Source organism: Drosophila teissieri, chromosome 3L, assembly GCF_016746235.2.
Source record: "Drosophila teissieri strain GT53w chromosome 3L, Prin_Dtei_1.1, whole genome shotgun sequence".
Classification (NCBI taxonomy): Eukaryota; Metazoa; Arthropoda; class Insecta; order Diptera; family Drosophilidae; genus Drosophila; species Drosophila teissieri.
Genome location: NC_053031.1, coordinates 11,747,363 through 11,771,933, shown reverse-complemented (window position 1 = coordinate 11,771,933; position 24,571 = coordinate 11,747,363). Strand labels below are relative to the sequence as shown.

General features: G+C 41.6%; 2 protein-coding genes across 2 annotated transcripts; one reads left to right on the top strand and one right to left on the bottom strand.

The window, feature by feature from the left end:
- Nucleotides 1–2,187: 2,187 nt before the first annotated feature.
- On the bottom strand, nt 2,188–5,732 carry LOC122616389 (carbonic anhydrase 2). Its single transcript, XM_043791829.1, has 4 exons — nt 5,369–5,732; nt 3,363–3,835; nt 3,076–3,303; nt 2,188–3,006 (listed from the first exon to the last, which is right to left on the bottom strand). Exons 1-4 carry the CDS (start codon nt 5,424–5,426, stop codon nt 2,758–2,760), a joined length of 1,008 nt encoding a protein of 335 aa, XP_043647764.1. The 5' UTR covers nt 5,427–5,732; the 3' UTR covers nt 2,188–2,757.
- Nucleotides 5,733–17,089: 11,357 nt separating this feature from the next.
- On the top strand, nt 17,090–19,641 carry LOC122617333 (opsin, ultraviolet-sensitive). The gene is made up of 3 exons (XM_043793159.1): nt 17,090–17,472; nt 18,004–18,329; nt 18,740–19,641. Exons 1-3 carry the CDS (start codon nt 17,234–17,236, stop codon nt 19,639–19,641), a joined length of 1,467 nt encoding a protein of 488 aa, XP_043649094.1. The 5' UTR covers nt 17,090–17,233.
- Nucleotides 19,642–24,571: the final 4,930 nt, after the last annotated feature.

Below are 24,571 nucleotides of genomic sequence, written 5' to 3'. Positions count from 1 at the left end.
TAAAGATAATGTATAAATACTATTATATATTCTAGTGAAAACTTGTAGTCAAGGGAGTAGAACTCGTATTAACCCCAAAACTGATTCTGATAATACGGAATGGTTTCGATTGGTGTTCATGTACTGGGAAAGAGTCTATAGTTTACCTTCCCCCTTTTCTGTGAAGCTGTTACGCATTTGAATATTACTTTTGCAGTTGCCTGAAGTTCGAGTAATCTCGTTTCCCCACTAGATCAAAAGTCATGCCTTAAGCACCCAAAAAAATTCCTCCCATAGATCTGGGTCTAACCTTGAACAACCGCCAGGAAGGCGGACTAATCCATAGCCCAAAAGCCAACGTTCCAGATCCAGCGATCATTCGAACGTCTAAAAGTAGCAACAAGTCCCCGCAATCTGGGTACACAGTCATCAAGCTGAAGCTTAATGTGCCATCAAGGGGGGGATTGCCTAAAGAAAAGTTATCAGTCGTCTACATGACGTCGATGCGATCCCATCTCATCTCATCGCATCCGATTCTATTCGATCCGATCCGGGCTCACACACGCCTCAAGTGCGAACTACAAGATGAGATTTCACACTGCCCACGAAGGGGCGGACTGATCACGGCTAAACTTAGATGGGGGATGGTGTTGGGGATGGGGATGGGGATTGGGATGGTGTTCCATATAGGTCTGGGCCGGAGGGGCTTGTTCCTCCAAGTTTCCCGAGGCGCAGTATCGCCGTTCGTCACCATCAAAGGTCAGGTTGTAACGATCGCTGTCAATAAACCTTATCACCTATCAGGGGAGCGATTCAATTCGCTGAGAATATGTATGTTGTACGTGGGGGAAGCTGGGCGGCAATGGAAAAGTTTCATAATATTTTCATTTCTCGCCAATGCTGCTGTCATCAATTGAGTAAAAACGTGCCGGCGAACGCCATCACGGGCGGAGAGAGTTGAAAGTCAATAAATATTATTTATGGTATTGCTATTTTTGCATCGCATCTAGATAGAACTGCATTGTTCCCTAGTTACTATATAACCTTCACTATCGTACCGTATAGTAAAAGGGTATGCTCGATTCGTTGAGCAGTTTGTAACAAGTAGATGAAAGAGTTTCCCACCTCTTAGGGTATATATGTTACATATTCTTAATCAGAAACACTTGCCGAGTCTATATATTATTATGCCATGAACTCCCACTAACTGAGTAACAGGTATCTGATAGTCGAGAAACTCGTCCGAAGCGTTCTCTCTTGTTTTCAATTTAAACCTAATTTCACAGATCGATCACATTCGCAAACAACAATGATAAGCTCATTAAAAAGCCACAAATTATTCTATAATTAGGCAGGGATCATACGTAAAGTTCGCCGGTTCAAAAGGACAAGGCTATTATGCATTTAATTGACCCGAATGACAAGCAATCCGTTTAAAAAGTATAGACTGCGCTGCCTACAAGATCCTGACTTTTACCATTATCTTATGCTCCATACAGTAGTTCACTTTAAGGAGGCCCCACAGTGCTTACTACGGCCTCCAGTAATTGTGAATAAATCATGTCTACTTTCGCCAGACGAACTCTTCGACTTGAATACAAAAGTTGATATTCCGCTGATAGATTTCGGCACATGCTTGCAATAATTCATTAGTCTTCAGTTGACAGGTGGGGTCAATAGGTCATCAGCCGGCACAAGACTCTCAGCCTGATATGATTATTATGAAAAATGCGTCAATTAAAACAAATACACATGTAATCGAAGAAGACTTGGGATGTAAAGAAAGTTTGTGAAAGCAAGACTTTATCTAAAAATATTTATGTGATTATTTATTTAGAGTGAACTATATTCTAAACCTTGCCGAAAAGTATACTTTATTTAGTTTTAGCTTTCGTTTTCAAATAAAGTATAAGCAAAGATTAGAATTTAAATTTGGGAATTAATAGCTAAAAGGAATGTTTAAGTAAATTGTTAGTATATTTGATAAGTGTATTATAAGTCCTTGAATTATCAGCCATCAGTTGTAAGTATTTAGTTTTATCAATCACTTTACAAACATATTAAATACTAATAGACTTTTTGTATAAATACAAAATATTTTAATGAGACACCCATTAACTAATGAATACCACAATGCCCAGCACTAAAAAACTCACTTAATTAAAGCAGAGCTTTAATGTGATGCTGAGTATTCAAAACGCAAGCATAAATGATTTAAACATTACATTTTATTACGCGTTAATGTTTACAAAACTTAAGCCTAAGGTACACGAATAAAAAGCTCTGCTTGTGCCAAGCATTTAAAATCACAATGTGCAATGGCGAGGATATCCAGGGGGTTCCCCTCGCACTTTGGACGGATGGGGATACGGAAACGGGTACGGGTAAGGATACGGATACGGAATACGGGGTACGATTCGGTTGACAGTCGCTGTGCGAGGTGCTGCATAATTGATGAGTAAGGGTTCCGTGCCAGCTGAAGCTCCGCCCATTTTGGTTTTAATAATTTCGCCCACCGTCCGCTGTTTGCTTGCCCTGATATACATATATATCTATATATCTATATGTACGGGTATATGTGTGTGTGTGTGAATGTGCATGGATGTCCTGATGGCAGGAGAGTCCTTGCCGACGGAAATTACCGGGACTCGTGTTTGAACAACAAACAGCGACGGCGAACAAGAGCGGAAAATGTAAATTACAGCGCTTAATTGGACGCCTAAGCGCTTGCTAGGCATTTAACGATTTAACCTTCGATTTACCACCGCAGAACTCTAATTAAAAACCCCTGAAAACGAAGGTCCTTGACAATGCGACGAGGACAACAAGGGGCAACAGCACTGCTGCGGCCTGGGACCTCCACTTGCCAGCGGCATTTTCCGCATCGACGAGTGGAATCGAGCCCATGTTGTGAATGGGAATCTCTATGTAGTTCTTGTACAAGGTGCGATCGTTCAGTGGCTGGATGGGTCGAAAATTGTTCTTCAGATGATCATCGTTGGCGGTCAGCAGACGAAAGGCGTTCAACTGCGAAAAAATATGAAATATCACATTAGTAACTAGTAACTTGGTGATTTCCTCTAAATAAATATTCACCTGCTTCTCCGTAATGTCAATGGGCGTGGTGAAATCAATCCAGGTGACTTCCTCACTGCAAGGTGGAGTGGTCAGCGAACCAGTGTAGCTAAAGTAGCTATCCACGGACCGCGAGATGTACTCGCCCAGTGGCAGTGGGTTGGTCATGTTTACGCTCTTGCCTTTGCGATCGATCTGGGCGAGCAGGTTGGTGAAGCCCTCATAGCCACCAGTTGATTTGATGCCAACCTAATGCAATATGTATGAAGTTAGGATCTAGTTCTTTAAGCTACAAACTCAGTTCGCACCTGGAAGAAGAAGGCCATCACGGCGATGCCATGATCCTTGTCCAGGGCGCTGGCAAAGTCCGGATACTCCAGATTCCTCAATACCACGTGCAGCTCGGCGGGATAGGCACGATTATTGATCAGATCCTCGCTGCCAATAGTGTCGTTCTCGCCCCAGTGGAAGTGGAACTGCTCGAACTGGTAGCCCAAGGGAGTCTTCTCCGCCAGCGGACCGCCGCGCACACTGGGGATCTCGTCCTCGTTGTATGTCATCTTCACCAGCACCGTGTGACCATTGTTCGTCATCTGTAGGTTCTCGGGCACCACCTTGAAGTTGAAGAATTCCAGCGTGGGAAACTTCTTCTCCACGGCGCTGACCTGATCAATGTTAATGGGACTCTGGTGCTTTCCACTGCAGCGGGCGAAGTCTTCGCTCCAGTGCTCTGGTCCATGTCTGCCCTCGTAGCCAAAATCTTGGGCCAAGACCAGCGAAGCTAAAAACAAATTATAAAATTTTATTTATATGGCAAATTCATCTCTGCGAAACTGCGTCAAACACGATATAAACTTCTTCAAGGGGGGCAAACAAACAGAGACAGAGTTAATCGACTTAGCCAGGTGCTAATTAAATGATAATGTCGGTGACATTTCGTGACATCGAGTGGGTGTGTAATCAGTGATACCTGTTTAAGCAATCTATCAGCTATTTTGGTCGCAGCGAAAGCTATAAATATGCGAATTGTGTGTCCCATTCATTTCGCACTTTTTTTTATTCATTGGCAAGCCGTTCAGACAGTTCTTAAATCAAGACAGCCTTACTATAATTGCCCATTCAATTAGCAATAATCGGGTGGCAATTAAGCGTGTAAAGTTTATTTCAGTTTGCATAGAAAAGGGCACAGCAGTCAATTGTAAATACAATCTGTAATTTGTTACATTTTGCGTACAAAAACCTGAATTACTGGCCAATTTGTGGGCCAACGAAAATGATAGCAAATTTAGCAGAACACCTATACCAAATTATCTCTCATTAACAAGTTGCCTAATTTTTGGCAAATTTACGTTAATTACGAAATAATTTCTATTAGCAGCGTGTTTAGTATGATGTTCCCAACTAAACTCACAGCGTTGTTAAGCAAATTGAATCTTAATAGGATAATTAAAAAACCCAATCGAAAAAAATTCCCTTTTATTAAGCATTGTGATTGCTTAACGACGGGTATCATGTGGTCTGGTCATGTCTCATTCTGGTGATCATCGTGGACACTGGTGACGAATGCCCAAGAAACCCGTATGGCAGGTGGAAGGTTGAAGATCAGTCACGTGACCAAGTCGTAAGCAGCTACAAATAACTATCAAAATTCTACTCGAGACTACTCCTGATCTCTAAAGATAGTGACATCGTAAAAACATAATTCTCTGATTTCCTTAGGATTTTTTTTATTGATTTATAACCAAGGTAATAGAGCTGTTATGAAATGATAATGATTCTTTAACCATTTCAATCACTTTTATAACTTGTACGCAGCGATCTACTTAAATGGTTTGTATTGTAGTCATGTACATATGGTAGTCACTATTTAGAAAGAAAATATTGTTTATTATTATTGTTTATCTAATTCTTATTCCTTTCTCTACAATTATTGCTTTTTCTGTTTGGCTTTAAAGTTTAAGCCCAAATAGTACTAAACTTATTTAAATAAAGGTTAAAAGGCAAGGTTTTCTCTTTAGGTAAAGTTGACGCAATTAAACAAAAACCTTGCGCTTAAAAAGGGGGTTGGATCAAATAAGAGCGTTTTAATTTGCTTGAAGTGTAACAAAGTCCTGGCAATTGTTTAAATATTTGCTGCACTTAGTTGAGTCAACACTTTGCCGCAAGAGATGATAGCACACAAAGAGCTTAATTGCAATCCCCGTATCTTGATTAACGCACTTTTGTCAACAGTTGCCCATTATCGGGTTACACCTTTGTATACCTGTATGTACATATATAAACCTTATAGCATAGAGTGTATATTGTTGCTCACCACAAATCAAGATCGGGGCAATGACGATTGCGATCGGGTTGTTGCGACACCTCCTCATGGTTGTTTTAACACCCACCCAACACACCCAACACACCACACACAAAACACACTTTCCCGGAACACACTTGCCCTTATCTGGATCGGGAATTACTGGGCACTGTCACCAGTTGCGACTAATTTACGAACTGTTACTATTCGCGGCACTGGGGCACACAAATCTAGTGGCTTTCGAAAGTTATTTAAGCTAGTTATTTTAGCTTCTCCGACCGAAACCCAATGACAGTGGAACACTGTCTTACTTTCCGACTACCGACTACCGAGCTCACCCGCCGAACGCGGTCACACAACTGCGGTTAGGGAAGCGGCGACACCGCCACTTATATAGCCTATAGCCTATAGCCTCGTCGAGGGTTTCTGGTGCTTCTGTGTTATTTTCCGTTTTTTCTTTGTTTTTATTTTTGTAGCTGCCAATCGAGTTGGAGCCCAGTGGTCGGAACTTTCCTATCCAGTCGCGAGCTGGAGAAGCGACCAATTTGGGCGCCAAGCCAAGACACCAAAACGCCAGCCACATTCCGGTGTCGATGGGAATTTAAAAGGTTAACCATCCGGATGACTTCAGGTTGCCCTAACCTTGCCATTCAATCGAGGCATTTGCGTTACTTGACCTGCTTGTGAAAATATTCCACTCAACTGGATTCTAACAAAGGGCACGGTACCTGAAAAGTACCCCAGTAATGAGTTTCAACTATCCATGTCTTATAATAACAAACTGTTTATTGTTTATTGCTACACTGTTTAATTAACAGTACTGCAATTATTAGTGTCTGAGTTGCCTCTTAAGTGCTTCGCTTAAACTATAAACTTATAACTATAAAGTTTTCCAGCGCTATAAAATTAAAAACGCTATTGCCGTCATTAAAAAACCATTGGGTAGAATCGTATTAACCTATTTACTAAAATAATGTATACGTATATCTTACAGTAAATTATAATCATATCTTATGGGGATTTTTTTAGGTTTTTATAATTTTTATATAATTTTTTAAACCTGTTCCTAGTAAGGCATCCACAGGTGTACTACTACACTATCGCCGTAAGCTTTTGAAGTTTCCGTTAGTTTAGTTCAACCTTATGTCACAGTGTCTCTTTGATAGCTTCTATATGCCGGTGAATCTGAAACCTGAGGTATCACAGGGTATGCACGATTCGTGAGCATGATTCGGAAAACAGCGGTTCATTTATAGCCGAATGACTAATGCGGTGCGTGTTGCCGGACTTAACCGTCGATGAGTAACTGCCGAATTAGATGACTGCGATAAAGATGGTAAGCGGTAATCCATGGCGGGGAAGACCGAATGACGAGACTGGAAAGACAATTTTCGATTGTTCGAGTGACTCTTCGAGTCGCAGGCACTCGAATGGGAGACTTGCGTCTTGAGTTGAGGGGGTTACAAAACCACGAAACCTCCAGCTGCGGATGATCGACAGTTCAGAGGAGTATTGTTCATATGTGACCGGTGAAATGTGAAATGTGAAGTGTGTGGGTTGGAAGGGCTTATCTCCATATCTGTGCGATACTTAGGCTGATTGCTTTGCTGTTTATCTTTGCATCACATGTCGCAGCCACAAATCGCAGGGCAATGCAAGTGCACCGGGCACATTAAATGGCATTACTATTGCATGCTAATCGCATTGTGCAGCCTGTGTGCGTAACCATTTCCCCAGACATCGATACCCATCGCTTTTCACTCGAATACCTCGAATGGATCAATAATTGTCACTACTTATATTACCTTAATTTGGTTTCGGAAAACAAACAATGTTGTATCTTTCCGGTTTCTTTAGGCTGATAATAGCTTGTCTAAATGTGCTCAGTTCTCAGCTAATTCCGTAGGCAAACCCGACTAGTCAATCAGAGTTAATCTTAACAAAGAAATGCTTTATGTCTTTGTTGTTAATAATATTCATATTATTTGCATATTAAATGCGTCACATAATATCACTTGACTGGTGATAACTTCAAAGGGATATGATAACAGTTTTTTGTTTAAACAATTAGTTATGTTATGTAGGGCGCAATAATGGGGATTTAATTGAATGCAAAAAAGTGCAATGCAATCAAGAATTGTGAGTTAATGAATGCATTGCAATGCCATGCGAATAGATCAATAAAACAATTAATTAACCCTAGGAAGCAGATAATCCAACAGAATATTAATACGCAGTGCGACTTTTTTGGTAGCTTTTTTTTGGGCCAGTTACCGACTGACTGACTGAATGGCTGACTGACTCATCCCTCAAAGTTTGGCTTTGGCAATGGAAATTTTTCACCTGAGCTTGGGCTGAAGCTGTTAAGCATTTTGCATTGTCGTTCAGCTGGGCAAACCAAACCGAGGCCCGAGCAGCCAGGTGAGGCGTGTATTAAAACGACCTCCGTGATATGTCAAGCGGGCACATAAATGTCTACTTCCACGAGCAGCAGTCTGAAATCTGAAATCTAAAATCTGGAAAACTTGCGCATAGAACACTTACCATTACACTTAGCTTACGCTCATGGGTATGTCCGCTTTATAATAGACTCTTTTGTACTCCCATTTTTTGTAGCAGTCACTAATTACTCTGCTCGGGTTTTTGGCGGAGCAAAGGGGAATCAGCATCTGAAACGGAGAAATAGTAAGTGCTTTTTGCTTTGCTTTGCGTTGAATTGCAAGCTGAAAGATATACAAATATATATGTTTATTTGTGAGTACTAGCAGCCGGCGGCGAATGCGTAAATGTCGTATAATTTAGTGCCACAAAGCAAAACTTTTAATATCCAACCCGGAAAGTCAGCCTGCAAAGTTCGGTGGTGTGCTCATGCTCTATGTAAAAGGATGTGTCTCTGCGTCTAAAGGCGTTTCTATTTCCCCTCTCTTGGCGGAATGTCACTAATGTTTGTTGTCTGGTTTTTAAAGCGGTCATAGTCGTAAAAGAATATTGTACTTGTACATATTTACATCCTGGCATAAAAATCATTTGAAACGTGCAAGAGTATCAAAATATTCCCTTGAAAAGTACCTTAACCGAGCCCTCCACTTTGGCCAAGTTAATGCCACAAAAAAACAGAGAAAAGGTGCAGGTACACCAATTAACAAATCGGCAGCATTGTAAAGGTAACCCCGGAGCATTATCCGTAATTGTGGCCATGTCCGCCGTAGGTCAGACTACTTCAAATCACAACCGTAGTTGGACGGGTCAAAAAGCTGGCTGCAAACAGTCGAGCCATCAGTAGCCACATCAATAATCATTAGACTTGGACTCGTTGGCAGTTGCCAGAGGGGGAGGGGAAGGGAGTTGGGTGGGGGAAATCGTATTTATTTTTAATTAAAGTGCAACTGCCGACCGACTGCGGCGGGCTTTGCTCAATTTACGGGGTTCGCTCTCAAATAGTCGTAGTTCATGACGATGCCAAACCAGAAAACCAGAAAAATGCCGCCAGTTTGTCATCGCCGCTCGAACTCAACAATTTTGTACCGCAGTCGAGCGCATAAATTCCTCGAAAAACAATAAGCCAAGGTGTTTATGGGTTTAATAGTACTGTGTAATTATTATTTGTGAATTATGTGTGGTCGATTATAGTTGTCTTAGAATCTAACATTAAAGTAATGGTCACAGTTTTTTGTTTAATAACATATTAGTTCTTAAGAATATTTATGTTAATTAACTCTTAAACTAAGTTTATATATAATAACATATTAGTTCTTAAGACTTTTTATGTTAATTAACTCTTAAACTAAGTTTAACTTGAACTTGCTAAATTTGATTTCCTCTTTATCAAACTTGTCCTTGAAATTACTTCTTAACCCATGATACCTTACATGTCATAATTATAAGTCAGCAAAAGGGAAAAGCTTTAATCAAAATTTCTCACAAGTTAGCCTTGTAATGATGGGCCGCCTAACTGATACCCCTTATGTTACCATAGCCAGGCCTAAATTCCTTGTTCTGGCACCGCATCATCAAAATGGCATTCGGCCATATTAAAATAGAATCGGCAACCTATAGGGCTGCGGCTCTTTTGACACGCACACGTGATGCTTGGCAGACCATATGGATTTATCAATGAACACCACCACCCACTAACCACCACCCACTCGGTGGCTCACCCACCTGACCCACCCACAGCCCAATGGGCAGCACCAGCCGAGAACTCGCCGAAGCCAATGAATGGCCGGCAATCCCGGGAACAGGCACTATCATCTCGGGAGCGTTCTTCGTCTGCCGAGTTCAAGAACAACACACACAAGTGGCCGTAATGAAATGTGAATAGCCTTGGCAAACATGAGCCCGGAAAGCCAACTTATGATGATGCTGGGCATCGTGAAAAACCGCATAGTGCACTATGGCTAAGAGCGGGCCACAAAGGACCTGCTCTTTGGCTTCTCTGCTCGCTCGGTGGCGCTCTCTTTGGCATCCTCGGCTCGGGAAAAAGGATGCCGACAAGCAACAATGTTCATTGATAAAAACACCAGCTGCTGGGTCTTGAAACTCAGTCACACGCGAGTCCTCAGTCAGTCAGTTTCGAGCTCTGGGATGCAACGGATGCCTTAAGTCCCTGAGCTGTTTGGCGGTTTTATCAGAAATCGCGTATACGCCGCGTGGTACCAAGTAATAGCTTGACCAAAGCCACTAAGTACTAAGTCGTCAAAGGAAGGGCTTAAAACGCTGCTAACATTTTTACGTATTTTCCGTATTTATAACTTTTCCGGATAATCGACGGAAATTGAGCTAAAGTTTTGTGTCCGGTTGGCGCCAGTTGCTGGCCATTGGTGCTGACCAACTTTCGTACCCGAACGCTGACAAACTGAAAAGTAAACTTTGTAAAGACTCAGCTCCTTACAAAAATTCAAGTGTATCTGCAAAGAATAAAAAATTTTGAATCAAAAAAAGGACACAGTTCTGTGGAAAAGTTGCAGTTGCAATGCAACGCACAATGGCAAATCAGCAAAGTGACCTCCAAGTTTACGAAAATAGAAAATAACTCAATAATCATCGCTGCAGGTGAGCAGAGACACTTTTTACACTTTTTACAAACAGTTGCTACCATATTTCTGTAAACGATTTGTGTCCTTTGGCAATTGCTGTTTGACTTGGAATATGATGTACTTTATTTACGATTCAACAAAGCGATTGTTTATTCTTGCCACAGCATCGAGAATCAATCAGCCAACTCAACGACTATTTACTTACCATGTGTATTGATTAATCTGATTTGATGTGAGTTGTAAATTAAAATTTCTTTTGCAAGCGATTCACAATCGATTCACGATCTATTAAAAGCAGTAGTTTTAATCAGTAAAGTGTACTACATCCTATAGCTTTCAATTTGAATATCAAATACATTTACATTGCTTTTAGTAACTGCGTTACTAACGTCTGTAATATATTATATAAAATTCCTTGTAATATATTTCCTTTGAAAGAGATTTCATCAAAATTACCATGTTCACTTACTAAGAGCTTTAGGCTCATCCCTTTATTAAAACGCTTTTCTTGTCACCTAGTAGACCAATTAACTTAAAGTAATGCCTCGGTAATTGTTTGTAGGCGATAAGCCCAGATTTCTGTGTGCATATTTCTTTGGTAATTTGATTGAGGTCTGCTGAAGAGGGCCTTATTTTTATAAGCCAAAGAATAAATTCAAACGAAACACTGAAGGGCGGCCTCAGTCGGCAATAAGCGGCTTTTGCTAATGGCAAATAAGTGGAATGCCTGGGAATTAGTGGACAAGTGGATTGGCTGCTCGCTGTTGGCTGCTGGCTGCTCTCTTCCTGGCCAACCTGAGTCCTTTCGGCTGATTCGCTTCTGGCTCTGTGTGCTTCAGCTCCTCGGCCTTTGTTAGACTGACACACCTGAGTGGCGATGTTCCGCACAGGCACTTTCCCAAACAAATGGAAACCGGCATCTCGCATTTGGTTGCCCCAAACGTAGCGTAGCCCTAAGCCCCATGAAGTGGTCTTCCTCTTCAGTGGACGTCAGCCGCATTTCTTGGGGGCGCTCTTCTCGAGCAGCTGACCTCCGAGATGGGCTCTTTGGATGTCTTGGAGATATGCAGCTCATCCTTGCCTCACCTCGTCCTGCCATTCCGTTTCATTTCCCTTGCCAACATACCCAACGTATGCAACATCCGTGAGTGCTCTTGACTGTTTTTGCCCACATTCCGGCCACTGCACCGACTGATGGTTGATGGAGAACCGTTCTCCGGTTAGTGTTCGTCTTGGTCTTGGTGTTGGTCTTGGTAATAGTCTTGGTCTTGGTCTTGGTCCTGGTCACAATGGGAATTCGCTGCGTAAAGGCGCCGTGGCTTTGGATTTATTCAGGCCAGATTGGATACTTGACATGCTCTAATGCGGCACAGATCTCAGTTTGTGCAACGTGCAACGGCCCTATCTCAGTTACATGCATTAGCATTCATCGCCGCTACACAGAGCAAAAAATGTATTACTAATTGGTAGATCTGTAAATTTGGTGCTGTAAAATGATATACCTTCGAGTAAATGCTACTATATTGTATAATATATTATTGCTTATTTAAATATTATAACACACTGTTGAAGCATAAAATATTGTATATATATTTAAACATAACTCAGATTTACACATTAATAAAGTCAAATTTGTGTTTATCCATCTGACGTGTTGGCTGATACGAGTATCATAAATTCAATTTCGAGAATGACAGGTCATTAAAATGTTGTCAGCTACACTGCTAAATATTTAAGTAACCAAATATAATATAGTAGTACTGCAACATCAAGAAGCATTGCAATTAGCTTGTATAAAATTGTAAAGAAACTAATATTCTTGTTTTTTATTTCAACAACCTGCTTGGTGCTTCTGATTACCCATCGAAAATCGCCGAGTTTTGCAATCCTTCAAATTGAAATGTCCTTTGGGATTTCTGAAATTTTCGGAACGCTTCCCCCTTTTTTGCTTCCTGCATGTTTAGGCTGTGAAGAGCCTGTTGATGATGGCGGCCTGGTGGAACTTTCTGTTTTGTCACAGCCTTGGGCCACTGGCTCTACATTTGGTGGAAAAACGAGACCAGCCGAGCACGTGCGGTGCACGGGGGAAGGGTGAAGGGGTTGCAGGGTGGACTGAGGACTAAGGATGTGGCAGGACGAAAGCGCCGAGTGCAGATGAGGACTGCAATAAACTGCCAGGCATAAGTGAAAATTGTGAAATGAAAACTTGCGCGAGCATAAATCAATACACCCAGGGGGGTCACGGGCTCCCATGGCGGGCAGAAAAAAAAAATAAATATCAGCTGGGAAATGTGTTCCCTACTCGGGTTTAGCTGCTCTTAAAGCCGGGATATCGAGGACTTCTATTTCATGTTCCCAAATCAGCTGCGAAATGTAACCCCTTATCCTTTGAATGCTGGACACACGACAAAAGTCGTGGCACATTACCCATCTGATCAGGACACATGTGACGATTGCATTATTGAACCAACTCGGCAAAATTTGAATATACAACAGAGCATTATGTACGTGATTTCGTGACTTTGCGACATTTCTTTTAACAAAAACAAACGAAACAAATTGAATACATTTAAAATACCACATAGAACACCATTTCCATTTTTCTTCATCGATTTAGGGTCTTAAAACCTAAAAAGACCTTAGTAAAGCCATAGTAAATCCCATATATGTATATAGTTCTACCCTTTTTCACTCAAGTACAAAATATATAATAAAATAGCTTACACTTAATTAAATGCACTTGCTACGAAAGTTTCAGCATTCAGCGGGCCTGTAGTTTGTTATTTAAAAATTCAGAGAACGACCCCAAAAAAATGGAACTAATTGAAGCCAAAATGCTGAACTATTTTTCATGCCTGTTTCGTTTCGTTTAAAATATGCAGCACACTCTCGTTGCTCATCGCACTAAAAACTGAAAAGCTCGCAATGTGATTATTGTGGCAGCTTCTTCCGGCGAATTAAAAACGCGCTTAAATTGAAACTTGATTTTAATAAATGGTTTTCATGCTCTTTCGCAGCCGTTGTCGGCGTTTTCCCGCCATTTCACCAAGTGGCTGGATAATTGTATCCGCGCAATCATCCCGCGGCTTCAATTGCCGCAGGATGAAAACCAAAACAGCAGCGAACAGAACTGAGCACTTTAAGCCATTTGCAGTCGTAATTAAATTTTGAGAGCGGATGAAATTGTGGCGGCTAAATAAAAAGAACGAAATGCATTTGTGCAACCAGCCAAAAGGCAAAAAAAATGCAAAATAGCGAAATAGCGAAAAATCGCGCATATCCGCTTTGTAAAAATACGAGTCTAAGTGATGGGTTCCGTTTTTGTTTAGTGGTGCTCAGTAGTGAATGGCCTTGTCGCATTTGGGGCTGATAGTGGGTGTATGGGGTATATCGGGTATATGAGGTATATGGGGTGTATGGGGTGTGTGGTATGCATGGGGTGTTTGAATCGCAGAAGTCGGCCCATGGCCGTTAAGAGGACCTGGCCTAATCGAATGAATGTAGAATGGGCACAAACAAGTCACGCCTGCCTGCGCATTTCATCAAAGGACGACGAACAAGAGGCTGCCTAACAGCTCGCTCTCTGCTCAGCTGGGTCCTTTGAAGGTCCTGAATGACACTCAATTGGCCTAATCGGTTTCTAAAAGGCATAGTACGAGCATGAATGCCATACGCTACGCTAATTTCGAATATAACAAAAAAGAGAAACGCGTTTGATATCCTAATTGTATTTACCATTTGAAAGTTTTTAATTATGCATAAGGTTGGACCTTTCTAAATATATATCAATATATCATATCAATTGCAAAGCAGATGGTCAACAACTCGACATTCAACAGGTTGTGCTCCAGTTGGCCAGTATCCATTGGCGTTGAAAGTGAGTACTCAGAGTAGTATTCAAATACTCATGAGTGGCTCTAAAGCGGATAAGAGGATTTAATACCAGCTTTTGCTGGAAACTTGTGGTTTTTGGTGTAAACAATCATAATTAAATAACGCAATCGTAAGGTGGTAACTGATATAATGTTAAATTATGCAAGCAAAAATGAAAATGAAAGATTACACAAAACAATTTACTAATGCAAATTTTAATTGTGAATTTAAAAGGGTTTTCACAGGAAAGGTATTTTACTGCATAATAATTCCACGAAAATATATAAATTTAACTACTCAAATATATTTGCTTGCCATCTATCAAAAGCCAAAAGCAAATGTATTAATTAAATGTGTGCAACTTGTGGAATTTAGTAATAGCACAAATAATCAAATAAGTCTTGTAATATAAAACCAGAATGATATTAGCAGCATACCAAAAATGCGTGATATTAATTTCATAATTACTGCCATTCGGTTTGACGTTTCATGTCCTGGCCTTTGTTGATTTTATCCTGACAAAGGACTGGTAACCTGGCACTTGTAACGAGCATTCAAAGGCATCCAGTGACCATGTCAAATAAGCTGACACAACTGTGTAAGCCCTTTGGCTTCCAAAAAAGCTTCAAAATAGCTGACAAACTTGCACCGGAAAGGAAGCAACGTCCTATTTGCATGATTTATTGGCAATGGAATAAGGGCATGCCTCCAATTGAGAATGTGCCTGTGTTGTTCGATTTTCAACCAAATTTCGTTGGCATTCAGTTGGAATGAAAGTCAAAACAAAGAGCACACTCACTGCCCCCTTTGTGGAAAGCCGCAGAGAAAAGACAATTTTCAATTGGCCAATTAGTGCTATTTAAATGGCAAGTTACGCCGTTTTCAAAGCGCCAACTATTTTGTTTTCAAGTTCCGCGAGTGGTAAATGTAATAAGCAAATTTCCCTGAGCCGCCATAGGTCACCCACACACTATGTTCCTTTCCAGCTGCTCAAGTTCCTGGCTCCTTGGCAGCTGCACTTGTTGTTGTTCCTTTTTGCAGGAAAGTTTCTGGCCAAGAATTTGTCTTTGGCCAAGTGCTGCTCACGCTCGGATTCTTTGGGCAAAAGTTGGTGTTTGAGTTTCGCAGCGGGTAAGCACTTGCGGCAGGTCCTCGTCTTCAGATGCTGCCAGGCTGGCGGGCTCACGTGGCCGCCTCCTAGTTATTTAATAAGCAATTAAGTTCCCTAATTAAATACATTCTCCCAGAGATTTACATAATAAGTAATCTGCCCCGAGCGTCTTCCTCTTCCTCCACTGCGGCGTCAATTCAATTTGCGAACCGATTGCATTTCCGAAACTTGATTCGGTTTGCTTCTGCTTGCTGGTTGTTAACAAATCATGATGGCTTCAATGGTCAGCTTTGGGCATCGCACTTGCTATACACTAGAGATAAAAAAATCCCCAAGTAGTGGAAAAATTTCATTACTTGATAACAGTACGCACCTCTTTATACAGGTTATTTGGAATTATAAATAATATGGACTTTGACTTAGATTTTATAAGAGTTCGAACAGCGCACTTGGCATCAAGGAATCCAATTTTCAGAAATTTTAAATCTCCTCACATGGAAAGGGGAAACTGATTTCCTAGAATTTAAAAGGAAGTGGAATTTTACATTTCCTCGTGATTTTGTGAGATGCCTGTGATATGGTGACTGTATTTATGAAATTCCCTCTTACGTCATTTCCATTACCTAAAATTGAATTTCCATGGCTGTATTTGGTCGATGTAACAATGCTGAAATATATGGAAAATTTATATTTAACTAATATTTAATCAATATGCTGTTGCTTCTAGGAAAACCTATAGCTTAATATAAAATATAGAAGCCCTTTTAACAAACCAATTCTTTGATATACTCATTAAACTACATTACTCGGTTTCAAAAGAATGTATGAAATCCATTAGCTGTAGTTTGAACTTATATTTCCCTCGTTGGAGACGAAGCTTTTACGAACTTATTCTTATAGGTAGTTTATCATTTACAAGAGTGGGAAATTTATGCGCGCTGCATTGAAATATGCAAGGCACCCAAAGAATTCACACCGAACCGCACTTGTTACATTTATCAGCAATTGAATTAATTTCAGGTTGTGGCTTTCAGCCGAGTTCGGTTGGCAAAATACATTATAAAGTTTAATAATCAGCAGAGAGCAGGGGGCAGAGAAAATATTAAGTTCGGCATTGTGTTAAACTTGAAGCGAATAGTTAACACAGTGTTATTGGTTTCCCGCTGCTTTTAATAACTTTTCCCTGCCCCGATGCCCACACAACCTGAGTTATTTTCCCCAATGGTCTGAAGAAAAAAAAAGTTTGGCTCAAGTTTATTGGTTTCACGCTGCTTTCATCAATTGCAGCTTTTGCGAGCTTCTCCATAAAAAAATGCTTCTCATTTATGGCAATTCTTAGTTACCAATAAATACAAATTTAAACTGGTTAAAAATCCCAACCTTTCAACGTGGACTAAAATGTATTAGAAGAGGACAGCTCAAACCGGAGGCGGTTAATTCATTAAGAGCAACGATTAAGTCAACTGTCTTTTTATCTGTGCCACTTTTAGGGTCACCTGGTGGACAGCTAATTGCAGCTAACCCCATTGGCATTTAGCAAACGGAAAATGCTTCGTGACCGCCGCAACCACATTGCACCACCACCAGCATCAGAGCCACCACTACCACGGGAATCCGCACCGCTGAAGTTGAAGCTGAATCTGCAACTGAAACAGAAACTGAATCTGAGTGTGCAACTGAAACTGAAACTGAAGGCATCCCAGTGGCGGCGACACACGGAATCCTTGCCAAATGCGGCAGTCGAGGCACTGGCAAGTAAATAAGCGTAATCCTTTGCGGGCACGTACCACCACTACCGCCTGTTTGGAGTAGCTCGTAAATATTTGGCCGAGTCGCATCCAAAGCAGTCAGTCAGTCATGGAGGCCATCATCCTGACGACCCTGCCCACCCTGACAACGGATGCTGGTGACAGCAGCTTTTGGCTAACCGGCGCCCTCTCGCTCTCCGAGATGTTGGCCAACTCCAGCCACGGCCATTCCACTGGGAGCACATCCTCGACGGCTGGCAGTTCGGCCACGGAAGCCTCCACGGTGAATGTGGGCAAGGACCACGACGTATCCAAGCACGTGAATGACAGCGTTTCCACGGGACTGAGGTAAAAACTTTTCCATTGCCAAGACAAACACACAGAGATGCCATCATGCTCATGACTCTCGGCTCAAGAAGTCATCGCGATAAGCGCGGCTTCATTTTCAGGGACCTGCATTCAACTAATGTGCTTAGAATTCCACTACAAAACTTACATGAAAGTAATCAGCTTACTTGGAACAGCAGAACAATCAATACAATCCACTACAATACGTAGTAAAACTGAATAGAAGAGGATCTTAAGATTTCATACGAAATTACTAAGTATTAAACAGTTCTGAAGCAGTAAATAGATCTTAAACTATTTATTTATGTTACTTTATTACATAATGAATAAAATTGAAGAAAAGTAACATTACTGCATGAAGGTAAAATCTGATGACTTAACCTTAAGTAAGTGGTTATGATCAATAGGTTGATACACTTTCAAAAACTTAGCCCAGGGTAATCAATACAAAACTGAGAATTCATTGATTGATTCTAATTTAATTAGTGACAGAGTGGTAAATTTAAATATCTGATTTTCCCATTTCCCCAGCAATTACAGTAATTACCCCAGCTACATTCACTACAGGGACAAGTACGACCTGAGCTACATTGCCAAGGTGAATCCCTTCTGGCTGCAATTCGAGCCACCTAAGTCGAGCACCTTCCTGGTGATGGCCGCCCTGTATTTCCTGATTTCGGTGGTGGGATGTGTGGGCAATGCGTTCGTAATCTTTATGTTTGCCAACCGCAAATCGCTGCGGACTCCTGCCAATATCCTGGTGATGAATCTGGCCATCTGCGACTTTCTGATGCTCATCAAATGCCCAATTGCCATATACAACAACATCAAAGAGGGTCCGGCTCTGGGTGACATTGGTAAGTGTGTGGCTTACAAGCTTAAAACTTGGGAAAATAACTGCCCAAAACTGTAGTATATAAGTGCAATCTATTGGTCTGTATTTTATTTGGGCCTAAATATCAATATTTGACTGGAAAAAAGCAATCTACATATGTATTAAACCTACCAAATTCAGAACAGCTTTGACTGATGTCTGTTGTTTCTCGTAGAAATTCAATACCATATTTGTGCGATTTTCATAAATAAGCGAAAGCAATTAAAAGAATTTAAATGAAGCAATAAAAGTTCAATTTGTAACCTACACTTTTTGGTGCAGGCAATACATATTCCCGAATGTAAGGGATATTAACATTTCAGCGAGCTTTTTGTTTGCCCCAAAACCGCAACGTGAGGTTAATTAACAATCCCACCGACTTTCCGCCCACAGCCTGTCGCCTCTATGGATTCGTGGGTGGTCTAAGTGGCACCTGTGCCATCGGCACCCTCACCGCCATCGCCCTGGATCGCTACAATGTGGTGGTGCATCCACTGCAGCCGCTGCGACGCTGTTCCCGCCTGCGATCCTACCTGATCATCCTGCTGATCTGGTGCTACAGCTTCCTGTTCGCTGTGATGCCGGCCCTGGACATCGGACTATCTGTATATGTTCCCGAGGGATTCCTCACCACCTGCAGCTTCGATTACCTGAACAAGGAGACGCCAGCCCGCATTTTCATGGCCCTGTTCTTTGTGGCGGCCTACTGCATCCCACTGACCTCCATTGTGTACTCCTACTTCTACATACTGAAGGTGGTCTTCACGGCGAGTCGCATTCAGTCGAACAAGGACAAGGCCAAGACGGAACAGAAGTTGGCCTTCATTGTGGCGGCCATCATTGGTTTGTGGTTTCTGGCCTGGTCACCGTACGCCATCGTTGCCATGATGGGCGTCTTCGGCCTGGAGAGGCACATAACGCCGCTGGGATCGATGATACCCGCGCTCTTCTGCAAGACAGCTGCCTGCGTGGATCCCTACTTGTATGCGGCCACCCATCCGCGGTTTCGCGTCGAGGTGAGAATGCTCTTCTACGGACGCGGAGTGCTGCGCAGGGTCTCCACCACCAGGTCATCGTACATGACCCGTTCCCGATCGTCGTTCACCCACCGCCTGAGGACGAGCACCACTGGCGATGGTGGTGGCATGGGAATGGGTGATCACCGCATGGAGAACTACCTGATGAACAACAACCTGATGATGGTGCCCGAGGAGACGGAGGAGAACGAGGAGATCGTCGTGGTGGCCGAGATCAACAACTCGGTTAGCAGCGTCATGGAGCAGAGTAAGTTCTGAAGGATGTGATCTGCCATAAGGAATGCAATGATCCCAGTTGAGAGAGCAGAAAAACCCATTCATATTCCTGTCAATCTGTTTTAAAGGTAGTAACTTAACCATTTTTAATTAGTTTTAAGTTTGGTGCAGACGTGTTTTATATAATTTAAAAATGAGTCAAACTTATGACCACGATGGTAGGTAGACACTTTAAAAACTATGCCACACTGAAGGTGAAACTGAAACTCGCCTGTTTAATTTCCATTTTGCAAATGAAAATCTTTCCCACGCAATAAGTAAAACATTCACTCTTAATTGAAATTGCAAGGCATATCAAAATGGAAGCTATCTATAATCAGAAACTGAATGGATCGCCTCAAGTTTCATTGTTAGACTAATCTAATTTGTATGTAGCCACAATAATAGAACGAACTGAAATCAGCGAAAGCAGCTAAATAATTTCGCTCAGCAATGATATGGATATGCCGATGGCATTGTCCGTCGCACTGAATGCACTGTCATTGATGGACCTACAATTGAAATGAAAATAATACCAATAATAATCATAATAAATAGAAATGAAGCAGGGAAACTGGCAAGGCACAACGACGACAGTGGTGATAGTAAACATATTTAATGAGCTTATGTGATGTTTAGACGCGGGGGAGTAGGCGATCGGACGGGGAATGGATTACTTAGTCGATATATACACATAAATGTATAAGACATTTGAATGGAAGGCCCATTACAGAGGCAAGGCCGAAATTAGTACAAAGAAAGGGTGGCGTGGGTTGGGGGCGAATTGGAAATTCAATAGGCAGATTATACATAATTTCAGGGAAAGTCACTCGGACCTAAGGTCAAGCCGTGTTATTGGATGTTAACAAGCGGATGTGCAGATTGTTTGCATTGTAGTTTAGTATTGGGATAAGTCACAATCACAGCAGCCTGCGGACTACTTGTGTTTCTGGAAATTGGTTTGTATTGTGATGGCCCTTCAAAGTTATTGACAAATTAAGCTAATTGCGTTTATGTCTCGATGTCTAATCCGGTGGTTCTCTCAGTATCTTATAGGTATTAAATAGATTGTATACCATGTCTACTCTAAAACCTAACTAAGCAAACGACTTTGATAAAGTCATCGAGTACTTGTACCTGTAAGAGAAGTAAGAAAGTTTAAGAACAAAGAACACGAACACGAAAGTGCGATGCATTGCAAGTAAGCCAAAGCCAAATATATAACGAATTTATACTCTTGATACTTACTTAGCCGTATCGTTTTATATATGTATGTACATGTATATCGGGGATATCTGGCCACAATGCTATGGCCATAGAACAATGGTAGCCCCAGATGAATAAGTCTCGGGCAGCAGGCAGCATTTTAATTACTAGAACACAAATTTAAGCCATTGTTGCGACAAACTTGTATATTTCCTTCACTACGTGAACGAACAATGGCCCCGGCTATTTGTAATTGTGCTCAAAATGAAATTGCAGAAAAATAGAAAAATAGAGAAATACTAAGACGACTCGTTGAGGGGATAAACAATGAGAAAGCGGGGGCAAAACCATTTAATTAGCATATTTAAAATGCACTTTGACATCAATTTTGTGTGTGTGCATTGTGTGTGTGTTTCACTTAAGCAGCTTGTATTCCAATTAGTTTAACTCAGTAATTGTTTGACATGAAGTACCTATGGTTTTTTGTTATGGCGGTAAATGTTAAAAACCCAGCAACTCGAAATAAATGTGCAAAAACTTTAAAACCAAAACTCTTTTGAACTCTTTTGACATGCGTGGTCAACAGGTGTTGAAGGAAAATAGTTGTGACGGAGCGGTAAGTATTAAAAGTAAGTAAATAAATATTGGGTTTGCATGAATGGAGGATCCACGTGAGTGCATTGCCATTTTTGCTGGCAGCTGATAATGCAATGAGCGGCCACGTTGCGTATACTTAATGTGCAACTAACGAGGAAGCCGCCGCATTTCCCACTATTTTCAGCGCACCTTTTTGGCCAAGAGAGAGCGCAGCTGCGAGAGAGAGAGATAGAGAGAGAGCGCGAGGCAGCCGGCTACAGTGCGCGACATACGTGCAGCTGCAGGCGCTGTGGAAAACTCTCGTCAGCTGAGAGCTTTCCCCCTATTTTCCTGTTGGGAAACATTGGCCAGACAACGACGCCGGCGCCGGCTGCAAAGACAAGAGCAAAATTTCACACGCAGCATAACAATAATTTCAGTCGCGTTTTTCACGACCTGCCCGCGGTTGTTGTTTCAACAAAGTTTTCCTTCTTCTTTTCTTCCAAACACCAACCACAAAAAAAAACTCAAAAACTATACATCAAATCGGAATTGTTTAAACAATCGTGTGATAAACGTATACACATATCGTTGAAAGTGGTCCACTTGCTGGCTGGGAAATCGGTGTGAAAAGCGGAAAAGCCGGCGGAATAAAGGGATAACGAGTGCCAGCATCCCGGTGAACCAAGCCCAAGGAACTTTCAACATTAGGTTCGGTTCGCTTTTATGTACACATTCTAGCGCTTTGGCTAATTGTATTTCGATTTTTCACTTTTTCCCGCACCGGAAAGTGCTTCTAGTTCCGCTTTTGCCATTGTATTGTTGCTCTCTGTGTTCGATTGCATTTCCATCTATTCCATGTAATTCGGATTAAATCGGAGCATGTGTATTTGTATGTGTTCGCCTGATGGCCAAGTAAATATTGACTAAACAAACTGCATGCGGGCGGTGTTGTTGCCTGCGATTTATCTCAGTGCACAGACAGCCACCCACATCGTTTAGCAGGCAGCCTGGAGTCATGCACACTGCCAGGCTGCGATGCACTGCGAAAAATTGGCATGAAGAAAGTAAAAACTATAAATTATACCATAGGCCAAAACAAAACTTACTCTTATGATAAGTATTTAAAAAAACAATATGAAATTCCAAAGTATTTTCAAATGTTTTGTTTATTTTCAATTTCATTTAAACTTTATTTAAGAAAGTTAGAATATTCTGTTCCCAAACAAATATAAATATATAAATAAATACTCGACCTTTTAAATATTACTTTTATCATTCAGTATTTAGTATTCAATTGCCTATTTCTGGTTACTTTCAATGATCTTTTTCTCGACGTATTCGCATTTGTGCTCCTCAACTTGAACTATTTTGGAAGCAATACTAGTTCAATGACTTGTTTGGCTAGCCGTATATCTACTTTATTGATCTGAAATTCCTGTTTCTCTCCATGTAAACAATATCAGAATGCTCGTCGGTGCTCATGTGTCTATGTGTTTATGTATCCGCCTAGATACCAACCAACAATTCTAGTTCGAGTGTTGCGTGTTTACGACATTCGACTGCCTTGCATGCTCATCACTAGTTCGTTTATCACCGGCGATTGCAGCGGCTATTAGGGTCGTGTGCCTCAAATTTATTCTCAAGTTTTGGGTGCCACACTTCTACTTCCACTTCCACTTGCAGTTCCACTTCCATGACCCCCCACAAACTTGGAGACTGGCAGACAAAGTGTCTGCCGTACTCCAGCAAATGCCAACAACGAAAACATCAACAGCTGCAGCCCGAATGACAATTGAAAGGGACACAAATGAGCATGCAAAGAACGCCACTCGACTGCATAGACGCCTCTCTCCTGCCACAGTGGGCGGGGATTTCCCACCCATCCACCCATTTTCCTCGCCCTGCCTTGCCACCCAGACATTACTCATACGCCGCGTGGCCCGTGCGACAAATACTTGTACAACAATGCGGCTCAAGTGACGACGCGTCGCTGACTGTTGACAGCTTTACCGTCACTCAGACCAAGTTCCCCAGTTCTCCAGTTGAAATGGTTGTTGTTTCCACCGCCCAAAGGTGTTGTTTACACACAGCCTTTCAGAGAAATGTGAATTTGCGCACGCGATTTGAAAGGGGACAACTATCCCAGATAATGCACAGTCGGAATAGCAAGTGCTTGATTCGATGTCTTCGATATTCACAAAGAAAAAGTGCTTTTCCTACATTGGTTTGAACCCAAACTGGCAAAGAACTAGCAGCTCGTCATAGAAATGGTTTAAATAACTTGAAATGAAAGCCATTTCACAAATGGCACAGCAAAGCCAGCGTATGAAATGTGCCTTAATTTATGCCCCCTCCGAATTCGATTAAAGTCAGAGTGAAAGTCTATAGTATAGTACTTTATAACATTTGGAGAGCTTTTGCAAACATGTAACATCTGAACAAACAGATTCACATCAATAAAATTCCCTCAAAATTAGTGCATACTGAACCATCAATTTATTTGCCATCGCCATCGCATACATTAAATTTTTGCGAATTGTCCTGTCCCGACCCAAATTGATATAATAGGAAATGAAAGTTGGCTGCTTCCGCATGAGTTCATACCTTTGACAAATCAAGGCACACTCACACGCATTTATTCACTTTTATTCAGAGGGTTTTTCCTCACACATTTTGTGGGTCAATTCAGGAGTTGTGGAAGAAAGACCCGCATAAATTCAAACACAGCTGCTGAAAGTTTTGGCTATTGTATATACGATATATTTTGTGAGTGCTCGTTCCGTTCTCCATTTAAAATTCATTTCGAATGCTGCACTGATTCCACTCTCATATGCTCAGGCAAGTTTTCAATAAAACGCTACCGATTTCCACCGTGACGTCATTCGTAAATGGTTGCTTCCATTTGGCATTGTTTTGCTTCTATTGCATCTGGCTTACACGCGGTTTTTATAGGGCGCTGTGGTGCAACAAAAGGCGAAAGCCAGGAGCCGAAAAGCATCGGCAATCAAAACAAATCGAAATAGTTTTTCACTGGCAGCTGCGCATCGCCGGGCGATGTATTAATTAAGTTGAGGAACCACCGCGCACAGTACTCGAGGTCCACTTTTCCTATGAGTGCCCTACAGTCACAGGGGGCATATTATTTTGA

What these genes read in the sequence shown, in the direction of transcription:
- LOC122617333 (XM_043793159.1), top strand. Translation starts at nt 17,234, where the DNA reads ATGGAGGCCATCATCCTGACGACCCTGCCCACCCTGACAACGGATGCT. An exon ending in AGCGTTTCCACGGGACTGAG is followed by an intron (nt 17,473 to 18,003) that starts GTAAAAACTTTT and finishes CCATTTCCCCAG; the next exon opens with CAATTACAGTAATTACCCCA. An exon ending in TCCGGCTCTGGGTGACATTG is followed by an intron (nt 18,330 to 18,739) that starts GTAAGTGTGTGG and finishes TTCCGCCCACAG; the next exon opens with CCTGTCGCCTCTATGGATTC.
- LOC122616389 (XM_043791829.1), bottom strand. Translation starts at nt 5,426, where the DNA reads ATGAGGAGGTGTCGCAACAACCCGATCGCAATCGTCATTGCCCCGATC. An exon ending in TGCCCCGATCTTGATTTGTG is followed by an intron (nt 3,836 to 5,368) that starts GTGAGCAACAAT and finishes ATTTGTTTTTAG; the next exon opens with CTTCGCTGGTCTTGGCCCAA. An exon ending in TTGACATTACGGAGAAGCAG is followed by an intron (nt 3,007 to 3,075) that starts GTGAATATTTAT and finishes ATTTTTTCGCAG; the next exon opens with TTGAACGCCTTTCGTCTGCT.